Genomic DNA, 16,316 nt, shown 5'->3' on the forward strand with positions numbered 1-16,316 from the left:
CTCCAATGCACGTTAAATGACAGCAGTTTGCGAGGAATAATATAAGTATAGTACAACGTTTCGTGAATGACAACATTTCGCAACTTTTGAAGAGCGTACATGCCGATAATTGTGCGAGGACAGTACTCGATTACATTCAGACAAATCCACCAGCAAAACATTTAACAAAAATAATAAGGTGATCATAATGAAATTCACGGGACAGCTGGGGTTCACATATCGAATGCTGTAAATAAACATTTCCACAAGTGCGTCGAAAAACTTGCTGTAGGTGAGATAAAATTCAATATGTTTCCTATATGTTTTCCTCCTGATGAAATGTCATTCTGCTTTAAGTATGCCAAATTAACTTGGAAGTTATTAGCGATTCCCTTAGCTCGACAAACACATCCGGTAAAAATGACATACAACACGTACACGACTCCGAGATTGAATAAAAAATACGTCTGCGTTCTTAGCACTACTGGCGTGCTCGTACTCAGAAATTAATCTGGTGGTATAAAGGTAAAAAAGGCAGCGACGATACTAAAGTTTAAAAAAAAATGTCTGCAGGCATGCTACGGTTGTGGAATTAAAATTTGGTTATTAAAGCAACAAACTTTTATTATACATACTAGTAGTTTTCCACAGGCAATTGAGTGTTGTTGACCACGTTGCGTAAGTGAACGCTTTCCCAGTAATCTCACTTACCGTTTTTCGTTTGTTTTATTGCTTGACTTAGGAGCTGCAATGAAAGCCTATTAAATCAAGCAAGTGTCACCGGACTACACTTAATTCTGGATGTGGAATCTCGCTTACTTCGGCTGTGGGGCGTTCAGCAACGAAGTGGGTTGAGTTAGTTCACAGAATGACGCTTCAAATGGATATTTAGTGGCACGGTCAACAACATCACTAGCACGCCAGTACTACCGTCCTCAACAAAATTTCACGCAAATAGGTATAATTAATAATAATAATACTGTGTAATACTGTGTATATTCTCAATACGTCATTCACAAACGGGTTGGGATATGCACACAACAGCGCCTCATTAGCAAACACACTTGGAAGTTCGCGAAACCTCTTAATGTGAAATCGGACTCACACATAAAAAAATATAATTGCACGGCATTGAATGCCCATTCCTACGCTTATCGTCCAAATCGCTGCTTTTCTAGATAGGAATGCAAAAAAAACACACCTTTCTCCAAAGCATTCGACATGTGCAGCAACATGGTGCTTTACAGATGCCCAATTCAAATAACAAGGGCTGCCTTGCACAGCACTAATCCCAAAACGTCGTGTTATGTCTGTGAACGAAAATTCCTAAACATAACGCATCGGTGACGCTGAAATGAAACCAATAAATATACCGTTATGTGCACTTTCTCATAGCAGCGGTGAGATCACAAGAATCGAGTTCAAGAACCGTATTTAGGAAAAAATGCTAAGCAAGCATTTCGCTGATGGGGCATCAACGAAAGAAAACTTCAGGCATGGAAATATAAGAACGAGATAAACCAATAGACAAGCGCAATCCACTTCAGAGAAACAAAGGCGGCTCCTGAAAATGGCAGACGGTGTCCCCTCAGAAACTTCAATGTCCTTAGGAGTTTTCGTCTCTGTGGGGATCGCTGGAGTCTGACTGGCGAACCACGATAAATGTGAGGTGGCCCGTCACAGGCTTCAGTCGGAATGTGCAGGTGGATCAGGCCATGTGAAGTTCCCGAACAGGCGATGCTGGGGACCGCACCTGAACGCCCTCCGGAATCGAGGGCACACAGGGAGAGCCACGTTGCATATGGCAATCTAGAAATTGAGATTGCCAGAGTTAGCGTCGCATTCGGCGGCTGTCGTTGTGTTATTTTCGTTTCAGCGCCTAACATTTACAAAGTTCAACCTTCAATGGGGACGAAAACGGACATGGCACAAAAAAAGACAGGGACACGAGACGGCAACACGCACACAGCGCTGACTTGCAACAGTTTATTAAAGCGTCTTAACTAGATGCTAAACAGAATTCCGCATAATTAGAAACGTAATCAACGAACTTATATCTCTCATTATCCAACCGGTCGTTTCATAAAACATTGCACCAAATGCGCTATGTTCCATGCAACCTAGCTCAGGAAACTAAATTGCGGCTTCGTGCCGCAAGCTGTTGCTCATAATTCAATATGACTTGTGATTACGCCCCGACATTAGTGAGACGGCATGCTGCTATTTTATGCAAGCTGATGCCTCCCTTTCGGGCATGCATTGTTTCGTATTCGTGCTTTTAGACGGACGCTAAAGAGAAAAAAGATAACTCGAGCTTTATTAGAAAAAGAGAAGCCTTTTGCAGCAGCGAGAATGCCAGTCCCACTCAGAGGGAAGGCGTGATAATCAAGAGAAAACGCAGAATCTAAACATCAGTGGCGACGATGCTTTGAACTTACAGAATCTGGGTCGCTGCTGATTGGCTAGGGCTAGTCGTCTCTGTGACGTCATCTGTACCGTCTAATCTCGCCACACCACCATAAATTTTAGAGCGTCCGCTCGTGCCGAGTTAAATTTTTACCGGTAAAGATGGTTGTGGGTTCTATTCTAAACAAGCCAAAGCCACAACGGCCGCAACACCTGTGGCCACACAGCTCAAACACGGGATCATACTATGAAATCCGTGACGCTACACTGGCGTACCGCCTTTGGCGTTTCTGCAAGAAGTTTCAGAAAGAGAAGTTTTACACGAACGTTCCATTCCACCAATGCAGACCTCATGGCGAGCTGAACGAAAATTAAGTTTCGGAAAAATAATTTATCAGTCTTAACCGATGTAGAGTCAGTCTTTAGCCTCACGTTAATGAGAGGCGTGCACGGGCACAACAAGCGCTTCCAGACAAGTGAGGGGGGGGGGGGGGGATATTCTGTAAGAGTCCACCTAATGGACTCTTACAGAATCTGGGTCGCTGCTGATTGGCTAGGGCCACTCGTCTCTGTGACGTCATCCCGATGCGCACTGTGTGTGCCTGTGCGACAGACACGCGCTGAGATAAACGCTATGCTTACATTTCCTTTCACCAGTTCTCACACAAGTCATGTGACCATTCTGGCTGTATATATTTTTATGACTGAACATTTAAGAGGATCATTCTTGTTCATGAGACACTAGCGTCTGTCTGTCTGACAGTCTCCTCCTCTCTCGTAGAGCTACATCCAATCAGCACCGGCCGAAATGGACACTCCACTGGTGGACTCTTACAGAATACCCCCCCCCCCCCCCCCCCTCCCGCCTGTTCTGGGAAAACTGTGCACGGGAATATAGCAGGCGCGAAGGTGCAGTACAACAGTCACAGCGCACACCTTACTTAGGCGCTCGCGTCCGGAGTAGCCGCAGTGGTCGAAGCAGCTGAGGAGGAAGAACACTTGCTCCGGCTCCATTCCCTTGAACAGACCATTTTGGTTCTCGCCAGACGGCGGTAGTGTCGCATTCTCGCCGCCGGAGGAAGGCAGGCGCCAATCGGGCATTTCCGGAAGGAAGCTGGCCGTGTGGGCCGCGATGCTCGCCAAATACACGTCGCGAAACTTGCGCTCGTTTGCCTCCGGGAATGTGTCCGAGGCGTTTAAGTACGCGAAGAAACGCTTCATGTCCTCCTTCAGCTTTAGCATGCTCGGGTCCACTGTCGCCGTACTGTGCGACTGAACGTGCGAGACGGAAGAAATATAATAAAATACTGAAGGCTTTGTTTTAATGCTTGAAAGCAGCCTCAATGCAACTATCATCGACCCGGCACATCCGCTACCAAATTCAAGACTAATTTGTAATGAATTTACATGCATTATCACAGTCGGCAGTGGTACGGTACCGCGAGGAATCGTACGGGAATCCTGTCCCAGAGAGCGCATTCGTAAAGCCCTCCATACAGAGGTCATACGTCAGGACGCTAGCTGGCCACCACTTTGGCATTTATAGGTTCTCTATATATATTGTTGCTGAAAAAATTAAGCGAAGGCCCTCATTGGAATAAGTGAACCTTCTACCGTTTCTAAACCTTAGCCTGCGTTGAAAAGCAAGCTTTCCGCAAAAGCTGCTAGGCAAATGTAAAATTTGCAAGATTCTAAACCCGCACGGTCTCTGTTTTCAGCGTGTAGAAACAGTGCGCAAGAAAATGCTTTAAAATATGCACAAGTTCATGCACAAAACGTCCAGTCACACTGTCATGCGGAAATAAGTGCAGCTAAAATCAGCAGAAAATGGTTTAACGCTGACTGGGGAAGAGACCGCACGATCAAGTGAAAGTGAATTTTCTCGTTCAGCGCCAGCTGCGAAGTATCATTATTGTGGCGCCTTAGTTCACTGAATGGACACAGAAAGGTGGATATGCATAAATATTTAGGAAAATAGCTGTGCTAATTCCCGATATGCCTCCTCTAAACATTCCCTCATTTTAACGCTAAATAGGCAAAGTATATTCCCTGCCCCCGGGTTCAGCAAAATGGTGGCAAGACGCTTAACTGGCACTACGAGTCGTTTCACTGCTTTTCAGCTTTTCCAAAGCACTTACCTCAAATAAGGTGTTGTAAAATATAAAGAACCAGAGTAGCACAAAAACCTGCTTCGAGGTCCGAGTTCCAGTCACCGCTGAAGCCACTGCTGGTGGATGCCAAGGCTCATACAGTGGTGATGATGAATAATACTGATGTACTATCACCTCGCGGCCCACCAACAACCGGTAGAGGTCGATTGCGGCAATCCCTGGTACGTGGTAAATGCTGTGTTCTGGTTGGCGCAGGGACTTCTTGAAGTAGCTCGCTGTGGCCATGGCTGCCTGTCGGTACAAATCGAAAAATAACATGTCCGTATAGTTGGGAAAGTATGAGTACGCGTTGTCGAGCATCTCCCATGTGTACGACATATTGAAGGCGTTGGTCGCGAGCCGGGCACTGACAGTTTTCACCAAGTGTTCGAACGTCACACCGTAGGAACTCATCCACAGGCTCAATGAGCGTATATCTAGGCGCAGGATGTTCCACGAGGGAGTCCGATCGCCCAGGGTGTCTGTTGACTGGCGCCACTGCACGAGAGGCATCAACATCATAAGGGCCTCTGTGCATATGAAAAAATGGTAGTCTCCTTCGGTACCTTCTAGGCCCATGTCCGCAAGCATGCTGTTGGTCATGTACTTCGAGATCATTGGAGACAACGCCCACACAACATAGGCGCCCAAGAATAGCTTGAATCGCTCCTGGTACCCTTCCTTACTCAGGTGCGTGCCGTCTAGGTTGGCGAAAAAATCCGGCTGAAGGTTGATAATCGTGTCCTCGGGCCAGAGCTGCGAGTCGTCGGGAAGGTGGCCGTTGATGGCTCGCCGGAGATCTGGATCGCTCAGATTGTATAAACTAGGCACTGTGTCATCTCCCCAGTAAAGATGCGCGAGTTCGTTAATCTCTATGTGGGTGTCCAGCACCTGCTTAATCATCCGGGAGTAGGACTGTCCTTCGCGGCCCACAACCTCAGCGCCGCGTCTCAAGTAGTCCTTCACCTTTCCTTTTTTTCGTAGCGCCCTGATGTGTTGTCTCCACTCAGAGCAGCGTGGGTCAAGTGTCATGTAGATAGTGTTCTCCGAGGGGCGGTTCGGATGGCGACCCACATAGAAGACCCAGAACATCGGCATGCCAAACTTGAGTGAGGCTCGCACCAGAATGTTGAGCAGCTGCGGCCTTGTAGCAGGAGACTTGCTCGGCCAGGGTAGACCTAGCTCTTCAAGGAATTCTTTGAGTTGCGCGATGTTTTCTCCGCCAGCCTAGGGACGGCAGACAACCGAAAATTAGCGCACATGCCACTCTGCGCGTATTGTGCAAGTGCAGCGACTGCCGATGGATCTGGTGAACTCAGCGTTGAAATTGCCCCTTGGTTAGCCAGTAGCCTTTATCCTATCCTGTCTCCATTGAGTTGAAGTAAGTATATTGGCATGCACACACATGTCACTCAGAAGTGTTAGAAAATGGCTTCGAGCAAGCCCTTCAGCCATGCAAGTGGCCGAAATGCCAATTTGTCTTGTTAAACTTTTCTATAGCTACTTCACTTTCGCATGCCGTGAATATTAATGCTCTGTCGTCACGTATTCTTTGATCGCTACCGTTAAAGGGAATAAATTCTCTTGCTCTGGGGGCATGACTGTTCATAATAATTATTTTAATACAGTCCACAATTCTGAAAGGAAAGATATCGGCAAAGCGTAAAGATAAATCACGTTTAAAGTAGTAACGTTTGTTTTGCCAACCTAAACGTAAGCGCAAGACATCCTAGCCGATTTAATTCGCTTATATAAACGTGCTCTTGATTTTACGTTATGCAGGTCGTGGTCTGAGAATAAAAAGTATATCTTGTAAGAAGTTTGCATGTGCAAGTTATCCCGCTGTGGCCCTAACAATATAACGGTTGTAGCGCAATATACATATGCAGCGAAGTGCAGGGTAGACAAAACAGCCTTTAGGCTGTCCATGTGTTCAAACAAGATTTGCTCGCTAATGATCGATTAGAACTATAGCCCAGGAATCTGCAATGGGTGGAAAAACAAACGAGTGCCCTCAAATCATTCGCCCCTTCACCAAGAAAACCGACTGTATTCCCTTTTAACCCATCGATAGTGAGTGTAAGTGGTCCTTTAGAGGCAGTGTTCACTAGATGAGTGGCTCGATGTGGTGCACTTACGTTATAAAAAAAAAATTTGCATTTCTTAATATTAGTTCGCGCAAAACTATCATGACGTAGCTACGAGGCAGCCGCCATCACATTAAGCTCTATGCGGATACATTCACATAGAACGTTACAACTCTAAGCTCAATGGCGCAGATAGGGTGATGACCTTGCCATAAATTTGATTACCTTCTCTTAGCATACCGCTTTAATTCATCCTTTATGATCAGGCACTCAAATATACTATAAAAAAGAAAATAAAAGTTAAAGAGGAAAATGCTTTATTAGATACACGTAAGCTCCTAGAAATCGTACACTATAGAAGGTGCCAGCTGTGTAAAGGGGAGAAGTCCCAAGCCAATAGGAGCAGCACTCTCCGAGAGGAGCCTCTGTCCGGTCCTGCTGCTTTAACACTTCTTGCGGGGCGGGTCATGTGGCGCGCAGTTCCATTCAGTGTGTCACGTGACTCACCGCGCCACATGCGCTCCGACTCATCCGACGTCAGCGACCGCCTCAGTATAATTTTATAAATTATTTACTTTTATTCCAGTGCAGATCATATTTCAAGACACAATGTGCCGAAAGTATAGGGAACGTACGAGCTCGGAGCCATCTGTCACATTCGTACCTTCATTTCCTTCTCTCAAAAGGCACTTCGCCCGGATCCCTAGTCCACCACCTCACGAGTCTCTCCATAGAAAGGCCCCACACGACACTCAGCGGATATCTTCGCGAGCCTTCCTCCATTACGTCAGCGTACACACCTTATGCAAGACCTTCGATTTCTCCATGGTGTGTGAGCAGTGCTTAACTAAACCTCACAATCTCAGGGCTTCAGAAAAAAATCGGACTTGCCGTCATCTGCACTCAAGCAACTTACTTTACTCCTCTTGTACGAGAAATACAGCAACTGAACAGACGTCAATACTGGTGTCTCAACTACATCAACTAGGTCCGCTGGCGCTGTAGCTTTAGGAACAAGGGGAGTAATCCAAGGGTTCAAGACTTCCCATACCATTAGGTCTACAGCTGCAGAGCTCAGGGCTGTGCGCCGTGAGCTTCGTGTGATCAACACAGATAGTCCTAAAATATGGGTAGTCTTCTGCGATTCAAAGCCGGGCTTATATTGTATACACTCATTTCTCCGACATCGAACTCACGTTTAACATACGTGCGAAATCAAGGAACTCATCCATCACTCGAGAGAAAGAGGCCATGATATCACTTGTCAATGAATACCAGACCATTCTGGTTTCATAGGGAATGATGACGCATATCAGGCAGCTAGGATGTAGAACCAGAAGCCCCCTGGGTCCCAATTCTACTCTCGAGGACAGACGCTGCGAGACAGCTTCACATTTTATAGCACGTATGCTCTCCTTAACACAGTGCAATACCGCACATACAGGGTGCACCATACTGCACAGACTCAACCCTTCAACTGCAACTCGGACCTCCGGCCGCACTGCAGCGACGCGAAGCGTCTGTGTTGGTTGTGGCTGGAAGTGCCTTCACGAAAGCTTGTTCAGCAGTAATTGGAACAGCTGACAGTCCTGCATGTGATGTTTACGGCTGCGAGGGGAACATTCACCACTTATTGTGCCACTGTCCTCAGTTTGAAGTACAGATACAATCGATGTCCAACGCATTCAGGAAACTAGACGACCGCTTTCTGAGTAAACGGACATTACCAGAACACTGTAACCACCGATCATCGGCTCAGAAGGCAGCGAAGGCACTTTTGTGCATTCTGAGAACATTTGGCTTTTGCGAGCACCTTCGACTCTGGAGTGTTGTCCGTGCACGTCTCTCTACCGCCGTCTCTCTCTTTCTCTCCCTTCTTTCTATTCTCCTCCTCCCTTCTCTCAGCGCACCGTAGCCAAACGGACTCTTGACTGTTTAACATTTCTGCCTTCCTTTTATCTCTCCCTCTCCCTCCCTCAAAAGGGATCAGCAAATTGTCGCGCTATAAAAAGCGGCTCGTCACCACAATATAGCCATTTTAGTAAACAATGGCAGCTTCCCCAATTAAATAAGAGTCATTGAAAAGTCCCATTATTATCTAGAAAGTGTGCGTCATAATCATTCCGTAGTTCCGTGTGTATATATATATATATATATAGTGAGCATTTATGTGGACTTCGTCTTCTTCTGTATAAAGTAATCATCAATCATCGGTTCGTCTGCGTTTTTGCCTCGGCGCCATTTTTCCTTCTTGGAATAAAGTACCGTCTCTACCATCGCACTTCAATATAAATATATTTCCGTGTTCTTATAACGATTGCCTGCAAATTCCTCCCAGTCACAGGCGGCAAAGGCAGAACTGAAGACGATACAAGCGTACCAGTAGAAGACGACACAGTATAAATATGTACCGAAACACCTGTAAACATTGACACTAGTATATCTCACAGACAGATTATGGTCTTCATGACTTACCCGGCTGAGGCAGCGAAGTAAGAACCCAGCGGCTTTTCCCTTTGCCTTGGTGGAATGGCGAGGGATTTTCTCGAGCAGTATGCTTTTGATCGTTGACTGAATGAAAGTCATTCTGTATCTGTCTAAGGGTGATATGTAGCGGCGTACTTCACCGTCCCAACCGCTGCATACGAACCTGGGTATCAAATATAATATACGTTATATATATATATATATATATATATATATATATATATGTATGCAGCGTTGCCATGTAGAGAATTAACATCACCGAATTTGTTATCAATTGAATACTCAGTCTAAGTGTTACTTACGTCAATGTTTCTAGTAATACAACACCAGCTAAAGTAAATGTTTGGTTTAAATCTCTTCGCGTCATTCCGGTGTACTTGAAGAGCCTTTGAAACTCACCAGTTCCGCAAAAAAAAAATATTTTATGCCTTCTTTGTCAGTAGGCTTCCGTATCGGTCAAACGTTTAGGGGTTGCGCCCTCTTCCGCTGTCTATCAGGCAACGTCACAAAACTGCGAAATCTCGTTGCGTCAAAGTGAAGTGCAAGCAAGTAATAGAAGACTGCTGCCCTCCGATCACTCTGGCACTGGTTACTCGGTGCTGCCGGGGAGAACGGATTTCTTAGCTCAAAATAAAAGTTTTCGCATGGCAATATAACATTAACTAGCCCTTTCGGCACGTATATGACACTGTTTTACCAATTCTTCTTTGCTGAAGGTCCCTTTTAGCGGCATTTTTAACCTTCCGTTGCACGCCGCCTCGACTTTCGACCAGCCACCACAAGGTAACCAAGTAAGGGGAAGTGAACCAGCCGAAGCCGCAGGCACCACCTTTCTCATCCGGTTGTTTATTATGCGAAGCATACTAGCCGCACAACCACGCTCTTACTTGCCGCGCCGCGCCCGGCCGCGTAGCTACCATATGACGTCATAACAGCTGCAAAAGCGGAGGCTCAGCTCGTGCGCTCGCTTGCAGCCGCGTAGCTACATAGCCGGGTCTCTGCTCGTGCGCTCGCCTGCGTGAGTTGTTTCTTCGTCTAGCTGAACAAATATAGCCAAGCAACAGCAGTTCAACAAGCTAAACAGTGGTTCAACAACTAAAATAAAGGCTAGTATGCTTCGCATCCTGGGCTTAACCTTAGCTAAGCCACAGCCATTTTTTTTCACTGTGCTGGCTCGGCCCCATCGAAACCTTCCCCACTTCAGCGTGCTCCACGCCTCCTAAGAAAAACTGTGTTCGATGTAGGCATTGCTATTATCTTTGAAAGCAAAAAAAGTGACGTCATATAAAACGAGGTGCGCGTTTGACACGGCGTTCCGAACAACGCTGCGGGTTACCGCCAGATGCTTGCGTCGGCGCTTATGTAAATTGGACGCCAGGTGATCGGAATTAAACCAGATTGGAAAGCTGTTGCGTTATAGGACCCCAGATCTCGTTTTTCGTTCAGCCGTGCGGCAACCACCCTATAGTTTCAGTCATCTCTTGAACTGCTGCTAACAGTACTCAATACTTCAATTTTCCTACCATAACTAAAGCGAGCTTTGTCAATGTTAATACATTGAAGAAAAATTTCTTAATGACTACTTTAGGAAGAAATAAAAAGCAAATGGTGGCCAAAAAGTCTAGAGCAAGTTTGGTACACCATTCATTTCTCCAGGCTTACTTTCCTTTCCTAAATAAGCAAGGCGCAATCTTAGGTACGCGAATATCTAATGCCCTTCGGGAGTGGGTGTGTTAGCTAAGCGTTTACGATAAGGTCCATGTCCCGGAATATGTTGCTGAATTTACTCACTGGCAGTGCAGGCAAAGCCACAGTTGTCAGTGCGTTCCTTCCTGTGTTGGACCACTCGTGAACGCGTATGGTTAAGTTGCAGAAGCGGAGAAAAGCCAGTGGCCAGGACCGATGTGTACGTCAAACCGAAGCCTTGGCCCGAGACGTTAGTTAGAAGTTGCGCGGCACGGTTGGGTCAACAAGAGATCATACGCCTTATTTGTCAATCGGCAAGCTTTGACACGCTCTCTGAACGGGATTTTTTTTTTTGTCGCTAAAAGTTGGTACGGTAAAACTAGGTATAGCTCAGGGTGTGTCCACGACGAAGCATGTTCTTCGTTAAATATCCTTCAAAGCCAGTTCGATATTAGGCGGAAGTCTAATATATTGACCGTTATTAGCCTCTAAATTGTCATTACATAACACCACAAAATGCAGTCTCAAGGACAAAAATTTCTTGTTAAGCCAGAAAAGACGCTTGAGCGTCGAAGTTCCTGCACTAGCACGGGTGCTATGATTACATCAATTTTGACGGCATCTGAATGGCTCTAGCTAATTGGTTACTTGGAAATATGAACAATATTGCATTCCTAAAACGCCAAAGAGCGAACTTGGGAAATTTCAAGACCTTTCGCTGAGCTATAGTAGCCGAAGTACGAAAAAAAAATAAGTTTAGGACTATACGGTTTCTGAGCGAAAGTAGGTTGCCGCTGAAGCGGTGACCACTCAATGGCATAAGAACAGTGAAAGTAGTCGCAGATAGGTCTGCTATCATATAGCATGAAGATGTGTATCGCGAGAGTCATGTTGTACATCTTCCGGTATTACCCACGGAAGAAGTCTACATTTCGGACCATCTCGACAAGAGACGCACAGTGAATTTCGGCGACAAACGTCATAGCGCACGTCACAGCGCTGCCACTGACCGCAGCATGTAAATCTTCAAACACTATAAACTCCTCGCGCGACAGCAAGTGACAGAGAGCTAGTCAACAAAAGCTAGTGGGCGGTCAGCTACAAGTGCGTCCCACCACTCGGTTCCGAGTATGGGAAAAGTAGGAAATATGCAAGGAAAGCTGGCTGCTTTAAAAAACGCGAGAAATAATGATATGAATCAATGTTGTTTAACGAAGGAATTAGACGGGGGTCTAACGACCGTCGGCTGGGGCGTTACGGACGTCGCACATCAATTATGCACAGAGATAAAAAATGAATTATGGGATTTTACGTGCCGAAACCGCTTTCTGATTATGAGGCACGCTGCAATGGAGGACTCCAGACATTTCGACCACCTGGGGTTCTTTAACGTGCACTCAAATCTATGTACACGGGTGTTCTCGCATTTTCGCCCCCATAGAAATGTGGCCGCCGTGGCCGGGATTCAATTCCCCGAGCTCGTGCTCAGCAGTCCAACACCATAGCCACTCAGAAACCATGGCGGGTCTATGCACAGAGATGAGTGTGACGGAAAAGCGTCATCGTTTTGCGAAAACAACAGCCCTATATAGAATCTACAAAACCCACTGAACAAATTAGAGTGCTCCGCTGAATTCTTTGCCTTTGAAGCAACCAAGCGTCAATCCTGTCAAATGCACGCAGGCTTGTCACACGTGCCACCGAAGCACAATGTGAAGCCACGAGAAGTTGACGAATGTTCGATGCGCTAAGGACGCGCGAAATATTAAAGAGAAAAACTGATTAGAAGCTTCGGAGCATTGATGCATGAGCGAGGGGAGCATACATGCTGGCGTGTATGCTGTCTGAAGCAGCGCCGTATGCTGAAGCAACGCCGTGCACTACGAAACGCAATCAGACACAGCAAAGGTGTCTTCTTGTGGTTCCGGTGTTTCTGTCTGCGCCTACGTACGCGTCGCTAAGCGTTTTCCGTGGCGAATGTGAAAACTGGAAATAAACCTGTTGTCGGAAGTTATCGCTGTGTGTTATCTCATGTGCCTTCTATCCGTCACTGTACGTTCGCTACAACAAATTAGGCAAGCTATCAATAAGCCTATAAAGCTACCTCTTCGCCAATACAAAGCGATGGGAAGTGCGTGTCAGCTGAAACAATGGGGATTTTTCTGCAACGACCTTTGCGCCATCTGCCATCGCGCAGCATGTATCGCTGTTTTCTTTTTTTTTCTTAGTTTTTTTTTCTTTCAATGCCAGTGCGGTGAAAGACGGTGCTACATTTCCGTTGCAGTGGCATCGAGAGTTTCTTGTGTGTGGCCATAGGCTAGGCCTTCATCCGTCGCAATCGAGAAGCAATCTCAAGAAGACCGCCAAGATAACACAGAACTTTACTGTCGAGGTGACAACACATAGCGAAAGTCCGCCAAACATTCCCGTCTTTTCAAAGGGCCAAATGGTTTAGAGATTGCTACCACTTAGCGGCCCGAAACAGACTAAATATATCATCCGGACTAAATATACCGCGTTGTCAAGCGATGACGTAATTTTTTTGCATCCAGGAGCGCTCGCGCAACCTCGGAAAAAAGAAGAAAATGCTTCTGCAGTAAACTTGTGACGTCAATTGGACATTGTGGCACCACGGTAGTGGAAGAAAATACAACAAACGAACATTTGGCCTTCATTTTCTCTTGTAATATTCAAGTAATTACTTCGAAACTAACGAAAATAAAGCTTTCAAAATACATTTCGTCCGTCTGAATTGCTTAAACGTTATTGTTTAGTGCCCCTTTCAGCCCACGGGTGCTATTTCGGGGCTTTGCATCATCCGTGATCCAACTACGCAGCCTTTCTTGGCTTCCGCTTTTTTGGTGTCGCGTACATTGTATCAGGTTCGCAAATAAACGTTGACACGATGTATGCGGTTGCGACTAAAGCATATTCAAAACTTTCAACTTCGCAGCGTATTTCACCAGGGACACTCACTCACACCCAGACTTGCACGAAGTTCATCGAAGTGAACTCATTACAGCAACTTCGCATTGTGCGGAGGCGTTCTGTCGAAAACAATTGTGCGAATTACTTAGGTCTACCACTATAGTTTTGTGTACATAAAATCAGGGGCGTTTTATAGCTAAGTTGTTTGTAGCTATGGTTTGTTTGTAGCTATTGTTGTTCTGCTTATGCAAGAACCTTGGGTAAATGAGTTCGTACCTTGGTTCATAACTCTGTCACCTCTCTGACCTGGGATAAACAGCTTCACTGGTCATCCCCCTTCACAGAGTGCAAGGGCTCGTGATAGTATAGGCTTTAATGAAACGCTAACTAGTAAGCTTTTGCCGCGGCTACACAATTTCTTTTGTCCCCTCAATTAGAAATAATAGATACCATGTTCTGGGTAAAAGTCTAGTACACTTGGAGGTGCGACCACGAGCAGAAGCAATTCAAAATCCACGAGAAGAACGTTAGGGACGCGTTCACAACTTTTACGTCTCTCATATGGCAATACGAAAATATGTTTATGAACGTTACAGGGCCACTATATCATTACTTATGCTGTTTATTCTGACATAAAGTTTAGTGTCACTACTCATAAGCAAACCTCTGCTCCTGTCTGGAGTTGACTGGAGACATCAAACACTTAAAACGTTCTTCATTGAATATAATGATTATCAGCTGTATCACTCATCTCCTCTACCTCCCAGCAAAGCCACTGAGATAGTAGAACTCTAGAAATGACCAGAAGATTTACTGAAGAGGACCATACTTCAGTATAGAGGCAGCGCTTCGCTCCTTCTGGCGGAGTTAAGACTTCTTTCAAAAATTAATCAAAAGCATGTCAATGCCCTATAAACTTGAAGTCGTCTGCTTCACCTTATTAGCAGTAGCCGAAGCAGGAATGTCACTGGAGCCAATGTTTTTGCAAGAAAACGTGTTCATCAAGGCAGCAACTGTTTTCCTTACCCGCCGTGGTTGCTCAGTGGCTATGGTGTTGGGCTTCTAAGCAGGAGTTTGCGGGATCGAATCCTGGCCGCAGTGGTCACATTTCTATGAGGGCAAAATCACCCGTGCCCTTAGATTTAGGTGCGCGTCAAAGAAGTCCTGGTGGTTATGAGGCCCTTCTACGTCGTGCCTCATAATCAAATCGTGGTTTTGCCACGTAAAACCCCATAATTTAATTTTGACTGTTTTCCTTAGCGTTCAAATACTCGTAGCTCACTCTACCCCACTGTTGAAAACATCTATAGCCTATCACATCTAACTAAGCTTGTTGTTACATATCTACGACAATACTAGGGGCCAGACAAAAAAAAATCGAAACAAGATTGGACAACACCAGCACACTTGTGTTGTCTAATCTTGCGCTGTTTCGATGCGCTGTATCCAAGTATTCTCGCACCAATAGCCTTTCCATTGAGTGTGAGAACAACGGACTGTGAATGCGGAGAGCGTTTCAGTGTCGGCGCGTTTGTGCTCGAATAGGGCAGAAATGCTCACGCGTAGAAGTCGTCGCACGGGTGAACGCTGTGGTTGAGCGAGGCCTTGAGCTTTCGGTCAAGGGTGAAGCAGCCGCGCGGGCAGTCCACGGCCCGAGCCATGAGCAGCGGTGGTACAGACAACAGTGCCACAGACATGGCCGCGGCCAAGCTTAGCACGAACGAGGTGTAGAGCATGTAGTGACCGCCATGCGAGGTGTCCTCGAGCGGCCACGGCTCTTCGACCGGCTCGTGGCTTGCATTGGGGCTCGACGGTCGCGTCCACCGTCCCGTTAGGTGCACGGCGTCCGGCAACTCCCGAAGCAGCTGCCTGCTCAACCGGGGTCCCTGACTGACCTCCTGCGGTGATTCTGAGAGCAGGACCGACTGCATGGTGGTCAAAGGGATAAGAAATAGGTCCGAAAATTCAGGAGCGGTTAGCCCGGACAGCCTGGTGACTTCGGATTCTTCTTCTTCTGCACGTGCCTCGCGTGAAGCTAATGAGCACGATGACGTCCTTGGAGGCAGCGGCCCCTACTCATTGAGAAGAATTGGCCAATATGTCGAGGTAGATACTTGGGGACCGGCCAAGAATCGGGTAGGTCGAAATAAAATGTCCCGTAAGAGTGCAAAATTTTATAGTGGCCAAGTTAGAATCGAAAGATAGAGCCTAAAGTAAGCATGATGTTGTAATTATGAAAATACAACAATGACCATAAAAATAAAACAATTCAAATTCAATTTGCATGAAAGAAAAGGAGGCCTAAAATTTTAAATTTAGAGCTTAATGCCTAAAAGAAAATCTTGGATGACAGCGCTAACCTTTACGTCGCTGTGCCCAAGTGTAGAGGCACCCAAAGATATTACATTTTGAACAGTTAAATCTAATCCAGGAACTCAGGTGACTTTCATAAATGGGGCGATGATGATGATCATAAACGTTTGCAAATATCCACTTAGTGGGGTTGGCCAAGAGAGAAAACAAGCAATGAAATGAAAGGTAGGGAGGTCTACAAGGTGAGCGTCCGGTTTGCTATCCGGCACTGCGGTAATAG

The 16,316-nt window shown here is 46.1% G+C and overlaps 1 protein-coding gene across 3 annotated transcripts; it reads right to left on the minus strand.

Moving 5' to 3' along the window:
* Positions 1 to 943: 943 nt before the first annotated feature.
* LOC139057415 (uncharacterized) lies at positions 944 to 15,726 on the minus strand. 3 transcript variants are annotated; one of them, XM_070535630.1, is made up of 5 exons: positions 15,284 to 15,726; positions 9,098 to 9,272; positions 4,524 to 5,762; positions 3,327 to 3,657; positions 944 to 1,788 (listed from the first exon to the last, which is right to left on the minus strand). In XM_070535630.1, exons 1-5 carry the CDS (start codon positions 15,652 to 15,654, stop codon positions 1,688 to 1,690), a joined length of 2,217 nt encoding a protein of 738 aa, XP_070391731.1. In that variant the 5' UTR covers positions 15,655 to 15,726; the 3' UTR covers positions 944 to 1,687. The 3 variants fall into 3 exon arrangements, with proteins under 3 accessions (XP_070391731.1, XP_070391730.1, XP_070391732.1); XM_070535629.1 differs by having other exon boundaries at positions 3,322 to 3,657; XM_070535631.1 differs by lacking the exon at positions 3,327 to 3,657.
* Between the last annotated feature and the right edge of the window lie 590 nt (positions 15,727 to 16,316).

The sequence above is a fragment of the Dermacentor albipictus genome, chromosome 3, assembly GCF_038994185.2.
Source record: "Dermacentor albipictus isolate Rhodes 1998 colony chromosome 3, USDA_Dalb.pri_finalv2, whole genome shotgun sequence".
Classification (NCBI taxonomy): domain Eukaryota; kingdom Metazoa; phylum Arthropoda; class Arachnida; order Ixodida; family Ixodidae; genus Dermacentor; species Dermacentor albipictus.

Bases quoted from the DNA above. Each gene is read 5' to 3' on its own strand.
- LOC139057415 (XM_070535629.1), bottom strand. From the start codon at position 15,654: ATGCAGTCGGTCCTGCTCTCAGAATCACCGCAGGAGGTCAGTCAGGGA. The intron at 9,273-15,283 runs GTGAGCATTTCT...TTTGATACCCAG, and splicing joins CCGTGCGACGACTTCTACGC to GTTCGTATGCAGCGGTTGGG. The intron at 5,763-9,097 runs GTAAGTCATGAA...TGCCGTCCCTAG, and splicing joins TACTTCGCTGCCTCAGCCGG to GCTGGCGGAGAAAACATCGC.